Source organism: Gymnodraco acuticeps, unplaced genomic scaffold, assembly GCF_902827175.1.
Source record: "Gymnodraco acuticeps unplaced genomic scaffold, fGymAcu1.1, whole genome shotgun sequence".
Classification (NCBI taxonomy): Eukaryota; Metazoa; Chordata; class Actinopteri; order Perciformes; family Bathydraconidae; genus Gymnodraco; species Gymnodraco acuticeps.
In genome coordinates this window covers 843,596-865,721 of record NW_022991642.1, presented here as the reverse complement: position 1 = coordinate 865,721, position 22,126 = coordinate 843,596, and the positions used below count along the sequence as shown (strand labels likewise).

General features: G+C 45.8%; 1 protein-coding gene and 1 pseudogene across 1 annotated transcript; one reads left to right on the top strand and one right to left on the bottom strand.

The window, feature by feature from the left end:
• LOC117534283 overlaps positions 1–22,126 on the bottom strand; it is an 865,641-nt pseudogene that overhangs the window by 568,332 nt on the left and 275,183 nt on the right.
• On the top strand, positions 4,774–21,321 carry LOC117534302 (zinc finger protein 79-like). The gene is made up of 2 exons (XM_034198509.1): positions 4,774–4,884; positions 18,538–21,321. The coding sequence occupies exon 2, from the start codon at positions 18,804–18,806 to the stop codon at positions 19,704–19,706; it is 903 nt and encodes a 300-aa protein (XP_034054400.1). The 5' UTR covers positions 4,774–4,884; positions 18,538–18,803; the 3' UTR covers positions 19,707–21,321.

Below are 22,126 nucleotides of genomic sequence, written 5' to 3'. Positions count from 1 at the left end.
CCTCTGTAAAGCTGTATATGTTTAAGCAATTTACTCACTTTTTTGTAACAACATTTGCTTCATTATGGCAATCAATTTCTAAAGCGATAATGAATGTATAGACTCTTCCTTTTCTCCCTTTTCCACTTTCACTCCATCATTTTATTAATGTCATTTCATGTCTTAACTTCTTAAAGTATTTATTGACTGTGAAAAAACCTTTTCAAAGGGACTATATTGTACATTTCAGAAGATGTTTAGAAACGGTGTTTGTCAAGTTCTTCAGGGTTTTGGCATGTACATAGTGATTTAGCCCGAAATTGAGAGGCTGCAGGGCAACAGAGGACGCTTGGAAAACTCGGATTTTGTTCTTTTTTGTCTTTATTTTTAAAAGACAACTCCAAGAATTTTCATCAGGTTGAAAACCTTCAAAACACAAAGGACATATCTAGAAGATATGTAGAAAATAAACTTATTTGAGATACATTCATAACAAACGTAACGTGGGAGAAAATACGTTTCTAGCTAAACGTAATTGAGAATGCAGTTTAGTTCTGTGGGAACGTCATTTTTAGGAGACAGGGTTGAAAATACACATCAAACAAATGGAGCGCAGGCAGACCACGCTGCGTAAAAAAGCCGTCGATTGCGCAACAGCACTCTCACAAAGTAATCAATAAATCAATCAATGTTTATTTATATAGCCCAATATCACAAATGTTAAATTTGTCTCAGTGGACTTCACAGTTTGTACAGAATATCAGTATGACAATACGACACCCTCTGTCCTTAGACCCTCTGTCCTTAGACCCTCTGTCCTCAGACCCTCACATCGTACAAGGAAAAACTTCCGGAGAAAACCCACAGTTTAAAGGGAAAAATGGGAGAAACCTCAGGGAGAGCAACAGAGGAGGGATCCCTCTCCCAGGACGGACAGAAGTGCAATAGATGCCGTGTGCAAATTGAAAAGATAATACATTTGCAACATAGGTAATCCAAATGTTTGGAAATGCATGTGTGTATAATAGGAAGATGAATCCACGAGGATATCCATCCAGGACCTATGATCCAGGACCACAGCCACGACTCAAGATCCAGGGCTCGCGATGCAGGACACAGGACCGCAGGATCATCCATGACTCCGGATCCCAGCGTATATAGACACCAAAAAGAAAGAAATTTGGGGAAGCTGGGTTAATCGGAACATGAGAGTTCACAGGTATAGACAGAGAGAAGAAAGAAGTAAGATGTCCCCCGACAAACTAAGCCTATATCAGCAAAACTAGGGGCTGAATCTAATCAGCCCTAACTATAAGCTTCAAAAAGGAAGGTCTTAAGCGCACTCTTAAAAACGGATAGGGTGTCTGCCGCCCAAACACAAACTGGAAGCTGATTCCACAAATGTGGAGCTTGATAAGAAAAGGCTCTGGCTCCCATTGTACTTTTAGAGACTCTAGGAACAACCAACAACCCTGCATTCTTGGAACGCAATGCCCTAATAGGACAGTAGGGTATAATGAGTTCTTTAAGGTAAGATGGCGCCTGTCCATTAAGGGCGAGAAGAAGAATTTTCAATTATATCCTGTGTTCTATAGGGAGCCAGTGTAAGGCAGCCAGAACAGGAGTAATGTGGTCCCTTTTCCTAACTCTGGTTAGTACACGAGCTGCAGCATTTTGAATCAGCTGAAGCGACTTGACTGACTTCTTGGTACACCCTGATAATAAAGAGTTACAATAATCCAGCCTTGAAGTAACAAATGCATGGACTAGTTTCTCTGCATCGTTTTGAGGCAAGATATGTCTGATTTTTGCAATGTTACGTAGATGGAAGTAGGCGGTCCTTGAAATTGATTTTATGTGGGCGTTAAAGGATAAATCCTGATCAAATATAACACCAAGATTCCTTACAGTCTCACTGGAGGCCAAATTAATGCCATCCATAGTTAGTATATTTTTAGATAATTTATTTCGTAGATTCTTCGGGCCAAGTACAATAACTTCAGTTTTGGTCGTGTTTAACATAAAAAAATGTAAGGTCATCCACGTTTTTAAGTCCTTGAGGCAGTCTTGAATTTTATTTAGATGATTAATTTCATCAGCCTTGATTGATAAATACAGTTGAGTATCATCCGCATAACAATGAAAGTTTACAGAATGATTCCTTATAATATTGCCTAACGGAAGCATATATAATATGAACAAAATAGGTTCCGAGCACGTGGATATGTGGATAATTATGTAAATGATGCTGTATGATGTCCTTTTGTTGTTCTATTTATGTTTTTATGTTTCATGTGGAACTACTTGAGCAGGTCTCCCTTGGAAAAGAGATCAATGATCTCAATGGGATTTATCTGTATAAATAAAGGTTTGAAATTAAATTAAATCCCCCAAGGGAGTGCAGTCAGTCCAATATTATTTAACATCATGCATGATTAATGATATATTGACATGCTTAGACACATGCATACAATCGGCTCTGTGCGCAGATGATGGGGCTATTTGGATGAGAGGAAGAAATTTCCCATACGTAATGGAGAATATAGCTAGAGCGATTAAAAAAGTGGAGAGGTGGTCATATAACTGGGGATTCAAAATGTCAGAAAGCAAGTCATGCTACATGGTATTTACAAACAAACGCAAGATTGATGGCCAACAGCTAACACTATAGGATCGTCGAATGACAAAGGTGAATGAGTTCAAATACCTAGGACTGTGGTTTGATAGCAAATATACATGGAAAATGCATATTAATCAAGTGGAAACAAAATGCAAAAAAGTATTACATTTATGGCGAGCTGTAGCTGGATGCAACTGGGGCGCAGATAAACAAGCATTAATAGACATTTACAGATCAATTATGAGGTCCACAATAGACTATGGTTGTATAGTGTATAGAGCAGCAGCAAAAACATCGCTTTTAAAAATAGATAGAATACAATATAAAGCATTGCGGCTGTGTATTGGAGCGATAAAGTCATCCCCTATCAATGCAGTTCTGATAGAAGCAGGAGAGACGCCTCTGGAGATCAGAAGAGAGAAACGTGCTCTTTGTCATACTGGATCAGGGTACAAGGAAATGGAGAGGGAAATATTTCAAACAGAATATTACAGATTTGCTGGGAATATGCAAAAAAAAGGGACGTGGGTTTGGATGGACAAGTAAGGAAAGAACGAGGGCATATGGAGTGGAGAATTTCACGTTTGCCAAAGCAATCCCATTTAGCAGTGTTCCCCCATGGCTGTTCCCAGAAGCTAACATAGATATGAGTATTTTAGAAAGGAAAAAAGAGTGGCAAATAAATGGAGTGGGAATTAAAACAAGTATGTATCTGAACGAAAAGTACTACAATTTCCTACAAATGTATACAGATGGTTCTAAGAACAAGGAAGAGTGTGTTGGAGTTGGCATATACATCCCAGACTTCAAAATATCTATTTTAAAAAGAGCATCTGATCAATTATCAGTGTACACAGCAGAAATGCTTGCTGTAATAATAGGATTACAGTGGGTTGAAGAGGTCAGACCAGATAGGGTGGTTATATGCACAGATTCATTGTCCATATTACAAAGCATACAATCAACAACAACAACTACCAGAGAAGACATTCTCATATAACTGAATCATAGCCTGTTAAGACTTCACAGAGCGGGTATAGATCTGCAGTTCTGCTGGGTGCCTGCACATGAGGGGGTGGAAGGGAACGAGTGTGCTGATAAATAAGTAAAAAGTGCAGTACAAAAGCAAATAACATTACCAGTTCAACTTGGAAAAGGAGAAGGAAAAGCAGTCATTAAGAAGAAAGGGATGGAGATCTGGCAGAAAAGGTGGGAGAAAGACCAGAAAGGCAAAGAGTATCATAAAGTTCAAAAGACAATTACAATTAATATTTATAAAGAAAGAAACAGAAGGGAGGAAATCATGATGGCTAGACTCAGAATAAATCACACAGCATTGAATAGTACGCTGTATATCATGGGGAAAAGTGACAGTTACAAGTGTGCGAACTGTGCAGTAAAAGAAGATGTAGAACATATATTGTTACATTGTGACATCTATAAAGCGGAAAGAGAACAATTAAAGAATAAAGTCTTAGAGGCAGAGAGGGAATGGAGTGTGGTTGGTGTTTTGGGAACAAAAGGAGAGGGAGTAAGAGCTACCAGAAAGTCACTGTTTAAATTCTTGAGTGAAACTGGGGTAGGAAAAATAATGTAACATCAGGTCAGGAAAGAACATAGATTTGTTTTATTTATTTCATGGTTTTATTGATTTATTGATTTATTTTAATTTAATTTTGATTAGAGCACAAGTTAAAGAGTTGGAATGATGTGATGATTCATACTCATGTACAGTAGGTGGCGGTATGCACCTTTTTAAGTTGTTTGCAATCCGCCAAAAGCAAGAGAAGAAGAAGAAGTAATCTCTTTCTAACCTGGATCGAGGAGGCGTCTCGTCGCTACGGTTCTCTCTCTCTCTGTGTTCCGATAAAGTGTGTGTGAGCTCCAGCACTACTGATCCATCATCTGTGTGTCTGGATAAACCTCTGAATGGACTCGGTGCTCTTTTTTCTGGAGCGTTTAGCTCGGACTATAGGAGCTAGCTTAGCATGCTAGCTGGAAACACGTTAGCAACACTAGTCAGATTGAGAGTTTGATGGAGAGAGAAACGGTGTGTTTAACGGAGTTTGCAGGAAAAGGTGATCTATTAAACATGAGTAAAGTCAAAATGCTGCTGTCGTTGAAGAAGCAGCGACTCACTGCTGCTGCTGAAGAGATATTTGCTCTGTTTGAAAAAACGATAGCAGAACTCGAGGAGGAGCTGTCTCTTTCCAAAGAGGAGAACGAGAGACTCCAGAAACTACTGGACGCTGTTTTACAGCCTGAGCTTCGGATACACAGAGCAGGTCTGTTCCCTTTACTCTTAATTAACACTTTAAACCAGGGGTGTCCAAACTACGGCCCGGGGGCCAATGCGGCCCGCTGGCCATTTTGAATTGCCCCTCAGCTAATTCAAAAAGTATAATTTTAAATATGGCCCACAAATAAAAGTTGTGCTTTTCTTATATTGTACTAATTACATATATATGTACACGTATATTACACAGTAGTATTAATGTGTTAATTAGCCCACTTAAAACAATTAATTCAGTCAATTCATGTTAACATTTTCTAACAAATCTTAGTTGTGTGGGGCCACATTATGGGACATAATTCACCGTGGTATTATTTGTTGTTGCAACACGGACCAGTGAGTGAAGGTACCGTGTGTAGGTTGTCATACTAGCTTGACATGTATTAGCAAGCAGATGTAAGTACAAGAAAAGGTAAGTACCTTGTCTTGATGCTAATGGAAAATAAAGTGTGGAGTTCCATACTGAACACACCGCCTCTGACTCCCTTTCATCGGCTCTACACTGGTGACCTTGACATTTTCGTGATAGATTCCGAAGACTTAATGAACATGGCTGATCGCGATGTTTATGTTAAACTGCCGGAGTTTTGGGAGCATGCCGCTGCAGATTGGTTCACACACGTGGAGGCACACTTTGCCTGCCGACAGGTCCGTGACGCGGACCTGAAATATTTTCACGTGGTAGCAGTGCTGGGAAGCTCCACATCGTCCAGCTTGGTTAGATTTATTGCAGACCCCCCACGCCAATGCAAATGTGAGGCGATTAAGGCCCTTCTCCTTAAGACATTTAGCTTAGGGCCCGCCAGATTCTTGACATTCAAGGCCTAGGAGACAGCAAGCCATCTCAGCTCATGGAGAAAATGCTGAATCTGCGGTGGGGGGGAGGATCCCCAGATTTTGTTTAAGGAGACGTTCCTGCGCCACTTGCCTTCCCGGGTTCAGACAGCGCTAGCCAACACGTCCATTACTGAACCCCGCGCCTTGGCTGAAGAGGCCGACCGTTTTTTCCTGGCTACCCAGCAGACCTGTGCAGAGGCGCTAGCTGTGGCGCTCAGTGCCCCCTCACCAGTTAAGAAAGCTTGGGGGGGGGGGCTGGCCGCGACGGTGCCAAGCCGGTGTGGGGACACAGGAGTGTTTTTACCACGCACGGTTCGGGGCCAGGGCGAAGAAGTGCATCGCTCCCTGCAGTTATAAACCTCCGGGAAACGGGAGAGCCGGTGCTCAGTAGTGGCCCTGAGCGTTGGCGGCACGAGCAGGCTTCTCTTCGTTAGCGACAGTGTCTCAGGAAGCTTGTTTCTTTGTGACACAGGCGCTCAACGGAGTGTGGTTCCTGCGTCGAGGGAGGACGTCGCTCGAGGGGGACACGGGCCGCGGTTGACGACGGCTAATGGCGGCCCCATCCGCACGTACGGCGTGAGGCCTATGTGTTTGTGCAGTGTTTCCCCTATGTCTTGGCGAGGCTCCGCGCCCCGCCTGAAATTCAAGGTGTTTTTAATTTTTATTTTTTTAATTTAAAACATATATATAAAGCACCAAATTGCAACTGAAGTAATCCATCTACGGTCACTTTTCACATTGAACATGTGCTCTTTTATTAAATAAACTAAACACCTATGTTATTTATCCAATGTATGTGCATGTTTCAGTGTCCACTGCTTTGCGTATTCACATTCTCCCTCCGCTCTGTTTCTGTTTCCGCTCCCCCCCCACACACACACACGAATGCACACACTCACAATCAGAGACAAGAGCGGAGGAAAGGAGGAGAAGAACAAAGTGTAAAAAAGTCAAACAAATCTGCATTATTGCCCCGAGCTCTGCTGTCTGGCCGTGTGTGTGTGTGTCCAGTTTCACATTTGTTTATTATTTTTTAACCTCAAGCCGTTATCGTCACGGGAGAAGGACACACACAGCCTGCCCAGGTGGACGCGCACGAACGCAACAACGAACGTGACAAAGAACGTAGCGTGCGCATTCTAAAAATAGCTCACAGATGGTGAGCAGGTACCGCGGTTTTGAACTACAGTATTGAATTTCACAGAAAACAACAAGGAAGCGCCAGCAGAAGAATAGTCTAATGAGTTGGGTGAAAAAAAAGACGGGAGATGTGAGTTGGTTTATTCAGTAAATTAGCTCAGGATAATTGGACGTTCTGTCTACACCTCTTGATGTGAGGCTAATGCAGGATTTGCTAGCTTGATGCTACCGGCATTTAGCGGCAGTAACTCAACAAATTGCCTCTTAAAATGTATCGTCAGCAATGTATGACAAACAGACTGTTTGTTTAATGTTAGACTCACACCAATAGCTCAATATGATCATAACACGATTGCTTTCATATTAGAGATCAGATGAGGTGGAGCTGCCTCCAGCAATAGAGGATGAGGCAGAGAGAAGCAGCAGCAGCAGCAGCAGCACAGGGTTGCAGCAGGTATGTTATATGCTGTAGTCAGTCAGGTGATTTAAATGTATCAATGAAAGGAAGAAGTGTAGGCTACATGATAAGAAGGGAATACAGTTTGAATAAAAGTAATAAAGTACAGTGTAACACTGTACTTTATTACTTTCTAATGTACAAATACTTTGTTACTGTACGATATCAGTAATCCAATAATCCACAGCTCCTCTCTCTGCTCCAGAGGATAACAAAAATTCGGGCATTACCCTGCCAAGGCAGTAAACCTAGGGGAAACACTGTTGTGTATTGGAGGACAGCGGTTTCAGCTGGGATTTTGTGACGGCAGACATTTATTTTCCCCTCCTCGGGGCATACTTTTTAGGTGCTCACGGACTCCTGGTGGACGTTAAAAATAAACGCTTGGTTGATGCCTTGAGGTTTTCCTACCTTGTGTGTACTCTTGGCAAGGTGGCGTACGACAGGCTTTCAGGCTCGCTGTCGGGGGCGGACAGTTTTCTCAGGCTGTTGGCTGAATTTCCAGAACTGACGCTGCCCACTTTCTCTGCGCTCACCACGTCACCACCGAAGGTCCCCCAGTCTACGCCAGGGCCCTGCAGTTGAACCCTTTTAAGCTTGCAGTAGCGAGGGTGGAGTTTTCGACCATGGAACACCTGGGTATCATCCGCTGGTCTAACAGTCTTTTGGCCTCTGCTCTGCACATCGTTCCCAAGCTGAAAGGCGGTTGGCGCCCGTGTGGGGATTACCGCCGTCTCAACAACGCCATGACTACCCGGTGCCGCACATTCAGGCCGGTACGCTGGTTTTTTCTAAAGTGGACCTGGTGCGTGGATACCACCAGGTATCCCTGGACATTCCCAAGACGGCAGTGATAACGCTGTTTGGGTTGTTCGAGTTCTATTTCGTATATGGCTTCGCCCTCGAAGGCTATCGCTATTGGGTTATCCCCCTGCGCCCCTGCGCAGCACTGAAAAACTCGTAGTCCACGCCCACCCGCTAGGTGGGCCCCACCCTCGGGCCTCCTTCCGGTATAAATAGGAAGGGGCCCCGGCAATCTTCTCCCTCTTTTCTTCAGCAACCAGCACAGTACTAAAGCACAGCAATTGAGAATCATCATGAGCAACAACTGCGTCCGTGATTGTCCCTCATGTGGCTCTGGGTTCATAATGAGTTATGACCAGCAGAGATAAAAGCAGTATGCGAATCCTGCCTGGAGTCGGAGCACGTGTACGCGGCTCTTAACCAGCAGGTAGCATGCACACACTGCGCCCTTCTCCCCTCGGGCGACAGGAAGCGGAGAGCGGACGCTCTTGTGGCCAGGCTTACGAGCCGCGGACGGGTCCTCGTGTCCCTGGGGCCGAGTGCCGGGCAGGAGTCCGAAGAAAAGCAACTCCTGCGCCGCCTCCTTCCACGGTTCACCGTTCGGTTCTCCCCTCCCTCCTCTCCCACGGACGGGGGAGACAGAGTCGGAGCAGGGTGCCATCTTGGCGGCCGAACATGCTTTCCCCCTCTCCGTCACCACAGCGCGGTGGCGAATAACATTGCGCTGCTCTCCAACTCGGTGGTGACACTGGTAGAGCGATCCACCACCGAGGCAGAGGAAATCAGCAAGGCGGCCAGCACGGCGCTCATTCTGTGCGCGTCCGTTACTGTCTCCCACGCGAGGATTTCCGCGTGGGTGACACAGATCCAGTGCCACCTCTGGCGGAAGCAGGCGTCTGTTACGGAGACGGCCAGAAAAGTGCTACTGGACTCTCTAATCAGCCCGGACCCCAGTTCCACGCCATGGTGGAGTCCATGAAGACGGCCGCGGAACAGGCGGACGGCATTCACCAGCATGTACAGTTAGCTCCAGCCTGCTGAGCGCCCACAGCGGCACCAACGCTCGCAGCAGCTGCGGCCTCCACGCCGGCCACAGGAGGCCGCAAGCGGAGAGACGCCACAGCAAGACTCGCCCTTCGGCGGCTGCAGGGGTTCCGTCCCACGTCTCCGCTCCCCCACCACCCCAGAGACAGGGTCTCCCGGCGACGAGTCAAAGGGGAGTGAGGCTCCCCCGCTCCTGGTCTGCTCCGCGAGATCCTCCGAGGAAGCATAGCCGGTAATTAAGCCAGCTGCCACTAATCTGTTTAAGTAGACAGCAGGGCTCCCTGCAGAAGCCTGTTGGTTTTAACCTTCGGTTAATAACCTGCAGAGCTCGCGGCATTCCTCTGTCCGAGATACGCCTCCTACATACGGTCATAATAACCCATGAGCGCCGTTATAACGCCTCGTGTGGACAGCACTGCACATACCTCCATCCATCCCCTGAGTGTGTACGCACCTCATGATGAGAGCCAGAGTGAAATGCAGCGTGTGGAGATTCCCTCGCAGCCCTTTCGCCTCAAGAAGCGCAAGCGGCGAGGGCGTGGCTCGTCACCATGACGACCATTACAGCATATCTCAGAGAAGCCTCTTCACCCGCAGTTCCATGGGATACAAGAAACACTCCTGTCATCCCAGGAACAGTGTCTTGCGCTCCATTCAGCGCTGCTGGAACTCCTGTTGAAAGAGGATATTTCCAGGGTTCCTCAAAGGGAGGAAAATCAGGGGTTTTCACTCCCGTTATTTTTCTAATCCCGAAAAAGACTGGGGCAATGAGACGTCCTCGATCTGTCAGTATTCCACATGCTGACGATCAAACAGGTGCTGGAATGTGTTCACCAGGTCGACTGGTTCACTTCCACCTGAAGGATGCATACTTCCACGTACCCATCATCCCAAAACACAGGAAATGTCTGCGTTTTCCATTTCAGGGAATATCAGACCAGACAATCGTCTGCCGTTCGGATATTCCCTGGCTCCTCCCATTTTTGTGTAGAGAAGGCTGGAGCCACTACACAGAGGAGGGATGAGAGTGTGGTTTTCTCTGGACGACCTGCTATTTGCTGGCTCGCTCCAGGGAGGAAGTCGCTTTACAGACGATACATCTCGTATCGCATCTGTCAAAGCCTAGGTTTCATAATAAATTGGAAGAAGAGCTGTCCTCTTCCCTCTCAGACAAACGTTTATCTGGAGTGGAATTAAACTCAGCCAGCAGAGCGCGGCTCTCGCGGCAGCGAGTGGAGAAACTGACAGCTCTCCTCCGGCATGTCACAACCCACACAATCCTCTCCGTGACCCAGCTGCTCGGCGTTGGCGTCAGCTGGTCACATGGGGATCCCCCTGGGTCTCCTCCACAGGTGGAGTCTCCAGAGGTGGTTAATTCGCTGCAGAAGCCTGCTGTTTTTAACCGATTGGTTTATAAACTGCAGAGCTCGCGGCATTCCTCGGTCCCAGATATGCCTCCTACACACGGTCATAATAAATCTACGAGCACCGTTATAACACCTCGTGTGGACAGCATACACACACCTCTCATCCCCTGGGCGTGTACGCGCCTCATGTTGAGAGACGGAGTGAAATGCAGCATGTGGAAACTCCCTCGCAGCCCTTTTGCCTCACGGGCATGCGGCGGCGATGGCGTGGCTCGTCACCATGATGATCATTACGGCACATCACAGAGAAGCCTCTCCCCCCAGCAGTTCCATGGGATACAAGAGACACTCCTGTCATCCCAGGAACAGTGTCTTGCGTGGTTTTTGCCCCCGCTATTTTTCTAAATCTCTGAAAAGAACGGGGGAGTCGCCCCGTTGCTGTACAATCAAACATGTGTTGATTTACACAGACAACAGGCCACGGCTATGGAAGCAGCCTACCTCAATCGCCAGCGAGGAGTACGATCTGCGCAGCTTCTGAACGCAGCCAGGCGGCTGCTGTTATGGGCGCGCGCACACACACATACACGTTGCTCTCCATCAGAGCAATGTATATTCCCGGCGAAATGAACAGAGGGGCTCACAGAACGCAGCAGCCGTTGTATGCGAGGAGTATGGAGACTGTGACCTGTGTCACGCACACTGGCGCCTCAGTGGGATTTGGCTTTGGTGTTACGCGCACTAAAGCAAAGCCCCATTTGAACCTGAGCAGGTTCCCCTTAAACTGTATTCAGCCAAAGTAGTACTGCTTTTGGCTCTATCAGAGAAAAGGGTGAGTGATTTGTCTGCTCTCTCTGTGGCTCCGTCATGTCTCCGGATCCAAGGAGATGGCAGGTTCAGCTGTTTTACGCCCTAACCCGGCTTCATGCCTATGGTCATCACAACTCTTTTAGGTCAATAGTGATCACCCTGGCTGGCTTATTCCCCCCTCCTTACAGGTCGGAGGAAGAAGCCACGTCTCATCTCCTCTGTCCTATGCGCGCGCTGTCTTGCTATGTGGCGCGCACGGCGGCCTGGCGCCGTTCTCAGCGCCTGTTTGTGCACTATAGAGAGCGCTCAATCGGGCAGCCTCTGTCGGCACAACGGCTGTCACACTGGCTGTGTGAGGCTGTGTCACAGGCATATGTCTCCTCTGGGGTGGAGCCCCTGGAGAATATCAAGGCGCACTCCACCAGAGGAATTTCCTCCTCCACGGCGTTGCACGGAGGGATGTCAGTGGAAGATATTTGCACTGCTGCATCTTGGTCTTCCCCTGTTCATTTATTTATTTTTATTTGAGGGATGTCAGTGTGAGAAAAAGTTTTTAGAGAGTACTTGTCCATGGACAAGTGAATTTGGCAATTTACTTGTCCGAATAAATTTGTCACTGGTCCAGAATTGACAAAAATTGGGGCCACTGGAATCTTCTTCTTCGTCATCGTATTTTACATTTTCCCACGGTTTTTACGACACCGCTAACGTAAGTGAGTGGTAAGATTTTAATGGATCACACATAGGGTTGGGTATCGTTTGGATTTTAACGATTCCGGTTCTGCTTTTCGATTCCGGTTATTTTCGGTTCTCAATTCCGGTTCTTTGAGAGGGTAAAAATAAGTCCCATGACAAACTGGGAGAAAAATATATTTTTGAAAACATTAAGTCAAATCTGTATTCCTATTTACAAATCACTTCATACTGTTTAATTTCTTACGGTTATTGAATACAATTATATAAAAATAATCTCTGCATTGTTTAGTTAGTTCTAAGTGGTGCAGTTTGAGAATGTACAATTGGCCCAGTGTCCTCTGATGTTACAGTGCAACCTGCCTGTGAGACAGAGTCCAACCACACATGTCCAACACATACGTGTAGGACATAACCTAATAATAATAATAATATTATTATATTTATAGCCTATAGGCCTAGCGCTTTTCTACAACTCAAAGACGCTTGCACGCTTACACATGTCCTGCAATACACATGCTGCAGCTGCTCAGCTGCTCACTGTTTGTAAAAGTAAATAAATAGTATTTTCATTTCAATAATGTACTTTCTATACCCTGCTTCATAAACAATACTGACATCCCTGTGCTCCTCCGAGTCTGGGGGTCCGAGGATGTGAGGACAGCGCGAGGACACAGACAGGGAGGCTGCTTCACTTCATAAAGGAAATGGCGGTCAATATTAACAACACAGGAGCTAAAACGCTTAATAACCTTCATTACGTGTTAGAGAAAGAACATAAGAAAGTTTGACAAAGATGAGGCTGTTAAACGGGCAGCGGATCTGCTGTGTGTAGAAAGAGAGAGAGAGAGACGCTGAGCTGCACCGTGCAGCGATCAGCTGATACGGAGCATAGAGAGAGAGAGCTGTGGTCCGCAGGGCTCGGCCTCGCCTCCTGTCCTTACAACTCCTATTAATCCCGGGACCGGACAATTGTTATTTGTTCCTACTCGGAACCAAGTTTTGCTTCCCAACCCTGCCACTGTGCTACACTTTCCACCCCGCCCCGCTCCCGTCTCTGTACAGAAAGCGGCGTGATGCATTTCCTTAGGAATCGTCAAACAGAACCGAAACTAACATTTCTAAACGAACAATGGCGGACACGTAGAATTTGCGAATGAGTTCTGCCTTTTGTAAACTGAATTTGTCAATAAATCAGGGCGAAAAACGTCACTTGTCCGCCGGACAAGTCAATTGAAAGATCTACTTGTCCGATATTGTTAATAACACGTCCCGGACGGTGGGACGTGTACTTTTTCGCACACTGGATGTCTCCCATTCCTCTCTGACGCACCCTGTACTGGGTGTCCTGTCAGAGTGAGTGACGTCAGGGATCCAGCTGTGCGCCTCTCTCCTGCCTCTCGGTACGCGGAGAGCGGCCCCGTTATTATAGGAGGGAGGTTCCTTTTTCCTCTGACACACTTTGTACGGAGTGCCTGGTCAGAGTGAGTGACGTCAGGGATCCAGCAGGGCGCTCCCCTACCTGTCTGATACGCAGAGAGCTGCTGTTCCCCCTCTATGATCGCAGGACAAGGTGGGACCTTCGTCTCTACTTTCTCACAGCGGGCGGTATGTATTGTTCTCAGCCTTCACCCCGTCGGGAAGACAGGCATGTTTTGCTATGTTCCAGGGATGGTGATGCGCCATTACGCATGGCACAACAGGCAGGGGGGTGTTATTAAGCAGGTGTGTCTGTGCTTCTAGTGCCGGGCGGACCCAGTGGGGCGCAGACTATATCATGCTTCGCCCTTAACCCAATAGCAATAGCCTTTGAGGGCGAAGCCATATACGAAATATAACTGAGGTTACCTACTGTAACCCCAGCTTCTATGAGTAAATGGCGCAGCCCTCTAAGCACTGGGCCCCACTGGCTCTACGAATAGCTGAAGAAAAGTTATTTTGTATGGAAGCAGATTGCCGGGCCCCCTTCCTATTTATACCGGAAGGATGCCCGAGGGTGGGGCCCACCTAGCGGGTGGGCGTGGACTACAAGTGTTTCAGTGCTGCGCGGGGGCGCAGGGGGATAACCCAATAGCGATAGCCTTGGAGGGCTGCGCCATTTACTCATAGAAGCTGGGGTTACAGAAGGTAACCTCAGTTCCTGCAGATGCCTTTTGGGCTCAAGAATGCCGCTCAAACGTTCCAGCACTTGATGGATTCGGTGCTGCGGGACTTGCCGTTTATGTTCGTCTACCTGGACGACATACTCGTCGCCAGCGCTTCGTTGGAAGATCACCTGTCACACCTCCGAGCCCTTTTCACGAGGCTCAGCCAACACGGGTTGATAATCAATCCAAAGGCGGTGCAGCACCCCTGCCGGCGAAGGTTGAGGCTGTTGCGGGGTTTCCTCGCCCGCACACAGCCCGGTCACTCCGTGAGTTCCTGGGGATGGTGACTTTCTACCACCGTTTCATCGCCCGGGCAGCCCACATTATATATATATATATATAGAACACAGGATAGAATTTAAAATTCTTCTTCTCGCCTACAAAGCCCTTAATGGGCAGGCGCCATCTTACCTTAAAGAACTCATTATACCCTACTGTCCTACTAGGGCATTGCGTTCCAAGAATGCAGGGTTGTTGGTTGTTCCTAGAGTCTCTAAAAGTACAATGGGAGCCAGAGCCTTTTCTTATCAAGCTCCACATTTGTGGAATCAGCTTCCAGTTTGTGTTCGGGCGGCAGACACCCTATCCGTTTTTAAGAGTGCGCTTAAGACCTTCCTTTTTGATAAAGCTTATAGTTAGGGCTGATTAGATTCAGCCCCTAGTTTTGCTGATATAGGCTTAGTTTGTCGGGGGACATCTTACTTCTTCCTTCTCTCTGTCTATACCTGTGTACTCTCATGTTCCGATTAACCCAGCTTCCCCAAATGTCTTTCTTTTTGGTGTCTATATACGCCGGGATCCGGAGTCATGGATGATCCTGCGCTCCTCTGTCCTGGATCGCGAGCCCTGGATCTTGAGTCGTGGCTGTGGTCCTGGATCATAGGTCCTGGATGGATATCCTCGTGGATTCATCTTCCTATTATACACACATGCATTTCCAAACATTTGGACTACCTATGTTGCAAATGTATTATCTTTTCAATTTACACACGGCATCTATTGCACGTCTGTCCGTCCTGGGAGAGGGATCCCTCCTCTGTTGCTCTCCCTGAGGTTTCCCCCATTTTTCCCTTTAAACTGTGGGTTTTCTTCGGAAGTTTTTCCTTGTACGATGTGAGGGTCTAAGGACAGAGGGTGTCGTATTGTCATACTGATAGTTTGTACAAACTGTAAAGTCCAATGAGACAAATGTAACATTTGTGATATTGGGCTATATAAATAAACATTGATTGATTGATTATGCGGCCGCTGTATGAGGCGTTGAAGGGTAAGGCCCCCATCCAGGAGATCGACTGGACGGCGGATGCTGAGTTGTATTTTAAGGACGCCAAGACCGCGCAGGCTCAGGCGGCCCTGTTGGCGCACCCATCGTCCACGGCTCCCATCTCCATTACCACAGACACATAGGACTATGCCGTTGGTGCGGTGCATGAGCAGTGGGTGGAGGGCGCTTATCAGCCACTCGCCTTTTTCAGCCGTCAGCTGATGCCCAGGGAACGCAGGTACAGCGCTTTTGACCAGAGCTCCTTGGACTCTGGCTGGCCGTGTGGCACTTCCGTTTTTTGCTGGAAGGCCCTGAATTTATGGCGTTTGTTGACCACAAGCCCCTCACGTTCGCCATGTCAAAAGTGGCGGAGCCTTGGTCTGCACATCAGTAGCGGCAGCTTTCTTACATCTCGGAGTTCACAACAAACATTAAGTATGTGGCTGGCAAATCAAACCTGGTCGCAGATTGCCTCTCCAGGGTCGTCATCGGGGCCGTCCAGCTGGGCCTGGACTATACCCGCATGGCGGCGGACCAGGTCACGGACCCTGGTATCCAGGCCCTGAAAGAGGATAGCTTGGGTCTGTGCTTGGAGGACGTGGTTTTCGGTAACGTGGGCATTACTCTCTTGTGCGACGTCTCCACGGGCCTTCCGCGGCCAGTCGTTCCCGGTGCCAGAGAGGAGGTTTGACCACGTCAACATCGACCTGGTGGGTCCCCTCCTCTCCTTCCATGGTGGACAGGACGACCCGTTGGCCGGAGGCAGTCCCTCTTGTGTCAACATCGGCAGCTGACATAGCCCGGGCTTTCATTGCGACGTGGGAGTGTCGTTTTGGCACCCCGTCTGACATTTCCTCAGACCGGGGTTCGCAGTTCACGTCCGAGCTTTGGAACGCCGTGGCGAGTGGTTTGGGGGTTAAGCTTCATCACCCTCAGGCTAACAGCCTCTGTGAACGTTTCCATCGCTCCATGAAGGCAGCACTCCGAGCCGGCCTGAAGGAAGGCAATTGGGTCGACAAACTGCCTTGGGTAATGCTGGACCTGCGGACTTTGCCTAAGGAGGATCTGCAGTGTTCTACGGCTGAGATGGTCTACGGTCAGCAGCTGAGGGTTCCAGGGGATTTCCTCCCTAACACGTCGGCTCCCTGGTCGGCGTCGGCCCAGCGGGTTTGCCTGCCGGACGTCGCTGAGGCTTTTGCTCCGATTCCCAATGCTCAACATGGTACTCAGGTGTCCCGGGTTCTCGCGGATCTCCGCTCGGCGGGGCACATCTTCATCCGGCACGACGCGCACAGGGGACCCCTGCGGCCTCTTTACGATGGACCTTTCTGGATTTTGGAACACGGGGACAAACACCTGGTGGTCGACCTGGGTGGTAAGGCTGAGTGCGTCTCGGTGGACCGGGTGAAGGCTGCCCACTTGGATTTGGACCAGCTGGTGGTGCTGGCACGGCCTCCGCGACGGGGCCGTCCCCCGGCCTTAATCCCTGTCACTGAATTGGGACCCATTGTTCAGGTTCCGCCTCTTCCGGCGACCGCCCCTATGGTGGTTGCTTTCCCGGCTTCTGTGCTCAGGAGTCGTGGTGGCCGGCCTGTCGTTCCTCCTCACCGCACAGACTTTGTTTATGGGTAAATTCTGGGGGTGCTTGTGTGGGGGCACATTATGGGACATAATTCACTGTGGTATTATTGTGTGTTGCAACACGGACCAGTGTGTGAAGGTACCATGCTAATGGGAAATAAAGTCTGGAGTTCCATACTGAACACACCGCCTCTGACTCCCTTTCATCAGCTCTACAGTTGATACAAAAAAGCCTAATAACTTATTTACATAACAAGCTTGAAATAGACCCTTCATATTTCATGTTATTATGATCACTCTTAGACTTCTGTTTTTAAGGGATGAGCTGCCAACAAGATAAATGAAACCCTATAGAGAGCTGTGATGTACAGTAGTCGGGTTTTTTCTTAAAGCATATTAATGTATCGAGGCGACGTTATCAACAAAAACGTACATCAAAACAAGTGGCGCTAGGTAGCCCACAACGCTAACATGGCTTACCTTCGTCTTGTTCTGGTCTAAACTGGTCTTCAATGGCATTAAAACGATAAAAACGATGCTGTAGTTAATCCATAGGTTAATCCAATGTGACTGCATCCCCTTTGAAATGTTCTGATAATCCATAAGCAATAAAACAGCTTTTCCGTTGCTTGAAAGCAGTGATATTTCTCCCCTCTGCTGCAAGCTAGGATGCGCAGAGACGATACCTTTTTTTTATTAACATGAGTGTGTGCGGGACGATTTCCCTTGGATTCTATTGGCTCTAACGGTCAGAAAGAGATGTCACATGTCAAAATCGAACAAGGGGGGCCAGATGTCATTTTCGAGCCTGAAACCTGAAAAACAGGCTTGGGGCCTAACAGGTTAACAGGTTGAATACCAACCAACTATGTGCTATATGTGCAATATATATTTATGCCGTTAATAACTGTGCAATATATACCTGGCTGCTAAACTCTAAAAACTGTTACAGGATGTGTATTTTGTAAATTGTCTTTTTTTAATTATATTCTTAATTATATTATAACTTTTTGTTTTTACTTTAATACTTTTGGCAAATAATCAAGAAACATCATAAATAAAACCCTGACAGGGAAAATGTTATAGCAGTATAATTTATTTTACATAAGAAGGTGTTAATTTCTGTTAATACCTGCGTACTTTTACTTAAATAAGGTTTGAATGCAGGATTTTTATTTGTAATAGAGTATTACCATTCTATAGGCGTAGTGTATCTGTTAACGATGCCAAATACAATTCATTGTTTACATTGCAGCTAGTGCTAAACCAGAAGAAAACCCCCTTTTTCATTTGTAACTCGAAGTGGAAAGGCGTTGGGCTACATAAGGTGAATTGAGACAACAAAAATATACAATAGGTGGGACTAAGAAAGATAATATGAAAGTGTAAAAACAAAAGCATTAATTAGGGCCTCAAAATATCTCCCATTGTAATGGTGATTACATTTTTAAATGCTAACACTTAACAGTTTTTTTCTGACTGCGTTTCCTGTTTTCTGCAGATGTCCAGCTGCTGGTGGAGGTTAAAGAAGAGGTTCTCCCTGACCAGCAGGAGTGGAGCACCAGTCTGGACCAGGAGGACCCAGATCCCCTCCCACACATTAAGCAGGAACAGGAGGAACTCAGGATCAGTCAGGAGGGATATCAGCTTCAGGAGCTGGAGGAGGCTGATATCACCAAGTCCACTTTCACTCCTGACTCTGTGAAGAGTGAAGATGATAAAGAGAAACCTCAGTCCTCACAGCCTCATCAAAGACAAACTGAACACATGGAAACAGAAGCTGATGGAGATGACTGTCGAGGACCAGAACCAGCCAGGAACTCAGATCCAGAGAGTAGTTTACAACCAAAGACTGAGGACGACACTGGAGACTCTTCTGAACCTGACACTGAAGACAGTGCTGATTGGAAAAAGACCAGAGAACCTGCGTCAGGCACAAACTCACTGAAAAATAAACATGAATCTGTCAGTGATTCAAGCCGTAGTATTGAAAATAAACCATTCAGCTGCTCAGTCTATAAGAAAGCTTTTTCACAGAGTAGGAATGTAAAGGCACACATGAGAATCCACACAGGAGAGAAACCATTTAGCTGCTCAGTTTGTGAGAAAGCTTTTTTACGGAGTGAACAGTTAAAGGCACACATGAGAATCCACACAGGAGAGAAACCATTTAGCTGCTCAGTTTGTGAGAAAGCTTTTTTACGGAGTGGACATTTAAAGGCACACATGAGAATCCACACAGGAGAGAAACCATTTAGCTGCTCAGTTTGTGAGAAAGCTTTTTTACGGAGTGGACATTTAAAGGCACACATGATAAGCCACACAGGAGACAAACCATTTAGCTGCAAAGTTTGTGAGAAAGCTTTTTCACGGATTGAACATTTAAACACACACATGAGAATCCACACAGGAGAGAAACCACACAGCTGCTCAGTCTGTAAGAAAGCTTTTTCACAGAATATAGACTTAAAGAGACACATGAGAATCCACACAGGAGAGAAACCACACAGCTGCTCAGTCTGTAAGAAAGCTTTTTCACGGAATATAGACTTAAAGAAACACATGAGAATCCACACAGGAGAGAAACCACACAGCTGCTCAGTCTGTAAGAAAGCTTTTTCACAGAGTGGACATTTAAAGACGCACATGAGAGTCCATACAGGAGAGTAAATATACAGCTGCAATGTTTGTGACAAAATATTTAAATGGCGTAATGATTTCAAAAGACACAAGTGTGTTGGTCGTCAGTCCTCACAGCTTAATGAAATTCAAACTGAGGATAACAGAGGCAGAGCCTCCAATCATCAGCTCAGCTGAACACATGGAAACAGAAGCTGATGGAGGACAATGAATAAGTCTTATGACAGTTCACACATGAGAAAAATCTGTCTGACTGGATTAACAATGTTGCACAATATTCCTATGCGACTTAAATGAACTCCATCTTTATAAACATAAGTGGACAATATGTTTAATGTTTTTGTTATACTGATTTTCTGATACGTTAACTACTGACTGTTGATGAACCATTTTTATTTTGGATTGAGGACTCCAAGTTTCCATATAGAGATATAGGATGATTTGATGTATTGTTCTTTATTTCTAAATGTTTTTTATCATTGCTATCCTGTTAATGAGCCCTGTTTTACATAAATGTACCTGTTATCTGATTGTTTTTGCTTCTGTAACTGTAAGGGAATACATTTTCCTATTTTGTATCCTGATGACCTAATGCCGTTACATGTAATACGTTACTCCCTAAGCCTGATTTCACCCACCTGCAACCGATTCGCTAATAATCACAAATGTTCATTTCTTTGACCCCTTGACTCGACTATGTCTTGTTACCTGTTAAGCCCGAGAGACCCCGGTTCCGGGGGCCTGCTGCAATATCTTGCAGAAAACAGTGTCTGAGGGCATATTCATTTAATAAACTATGAATGTTTTATATCCATGTAACGGAACGAAACTCATCTAACTGATCATTTTAATTTTTTTTTCAAAAAAACCCCCACAATGCTAACCCTGAGCTTCTGAATTAGCAACGAGCAAAAAATGCTAACAGATGACTACACCGATATTCACTCATAAAACCTTATTATTTATCTTTGCTGCACATCTCAACCCATCGTTTCACATCGTGAGGGGACACAGAATCGATGGGTGCCCTCATTATCACTCAAGTATAGGAATTCTCGGAGATAATGACAAGAACACACATCAGAACATATGGAGCTAGTTAGCCAAAAATGGCAAAATGGCTCACCTGTGTGGTAGTCTGGTCAAAAGTGGTCTTCAATGGCATTAAAATGATGCTGAAATTAATCCGTAGGTTAATCCAATGTGTCTGTGTCACTTTGACTGATTTCTGATTTCTTAATGCAAACGTTTTGTAAAGTGATGCTAGACCAAAAACGTGCTGTTGGATTGTGTGCTCTCTGCAGGACGGTGTCTTTACTCAAAGATTGTTTATGAAATGAGAGCTTCACTCTGTTTTTGTTGTCCAAACAACGGTAACAGAGCGATACGTCTTATTTCCAGCAGATGACATAAATGTTACATCATCCAGTTCAACTGTTATCCACATTGTAATGATTCAAAACAGCAATGTGTAAGATATGGCTATTTCAACAGAATGTGAAGAGGTTACAGTCTTGAGACCACGTCCAATATGTTTATGTTTTGTTTGATTAAATCTACTGAAATGAGCATTTAATGATTAAATTATTCTTAATTACTTTCATTACATCATGGGTTTGCATTGCAATATTAGAATGCATAAAACCCAACTTTATTTCTTCTAAGTTGTGGGTGTTCATTGATTAGAAGTCCGCTGTGTTTCATCCAAGCTTTTTCTTTGAGCTCCGATAATGCTGAAAGTATCTGTTGTATGCTTTACCTGCTCCAGTAACAAAAGTGTAGTTCACTGGACATCGACAAGAGATAGTGGATGGATCCAGAGGAGAACCAGAAGATAGCCCGTATAGAGCCTTTAGGTTCTGAAAATGATCAGGGATAGAGCTAGAAGATAGCCAGTACAAAGCCAAGAAAGACCCAGTAGAAAGACAGGAAGGAGCCAAAATAGTTTGTATTTTTTATTTTGTAATATTCAAGCTCTTCTCTTAAGATATTAGAACTTCCTATCACAACATGTATCCTTTTATTCCAATTAAAAAACCTTACTTTTTTGCTGCCAATTGTTGAGATTGTTTCACAGCTTTATCTTAAATATTTAGACCTTTTTCTTTACATATAGATGACATAGGATGAACAGCACGATCCACTCTGCTAGATTCTGCTCTAAATGAATGCAAACATCTCGCTGTATCCAAACTCCTGCAGTTGTATTGTTCTGGATTCATAGTGAAGTGTATGAGATGTTCTGCACTGTTATTGTTATATATTTGATATAGAGTGAAATACCCATAACAAAATTCAGAAAAGAAAAGGGACCCAGTTAAGGAAAAAGGTTCTGAACCAGTGAGAGTTCTTCATTTGCACATAAACATGGTAAAATATTTAGAGTTGTGACCAGATGGTGTCGCCCGCTGCACACATTTAACGCTCTGCATTTTATTGATTTAATTAGC

Bases quoted from the DNA above. Each gene is read 5' to 3' on its own strand.
- LOC117534302 (XM_034198509.1), top strand. From the start codon at position 18,804: ATGGAAACAGAAGCTGATGGAGATGACTGTCGAGGACCAGAACCAGCC.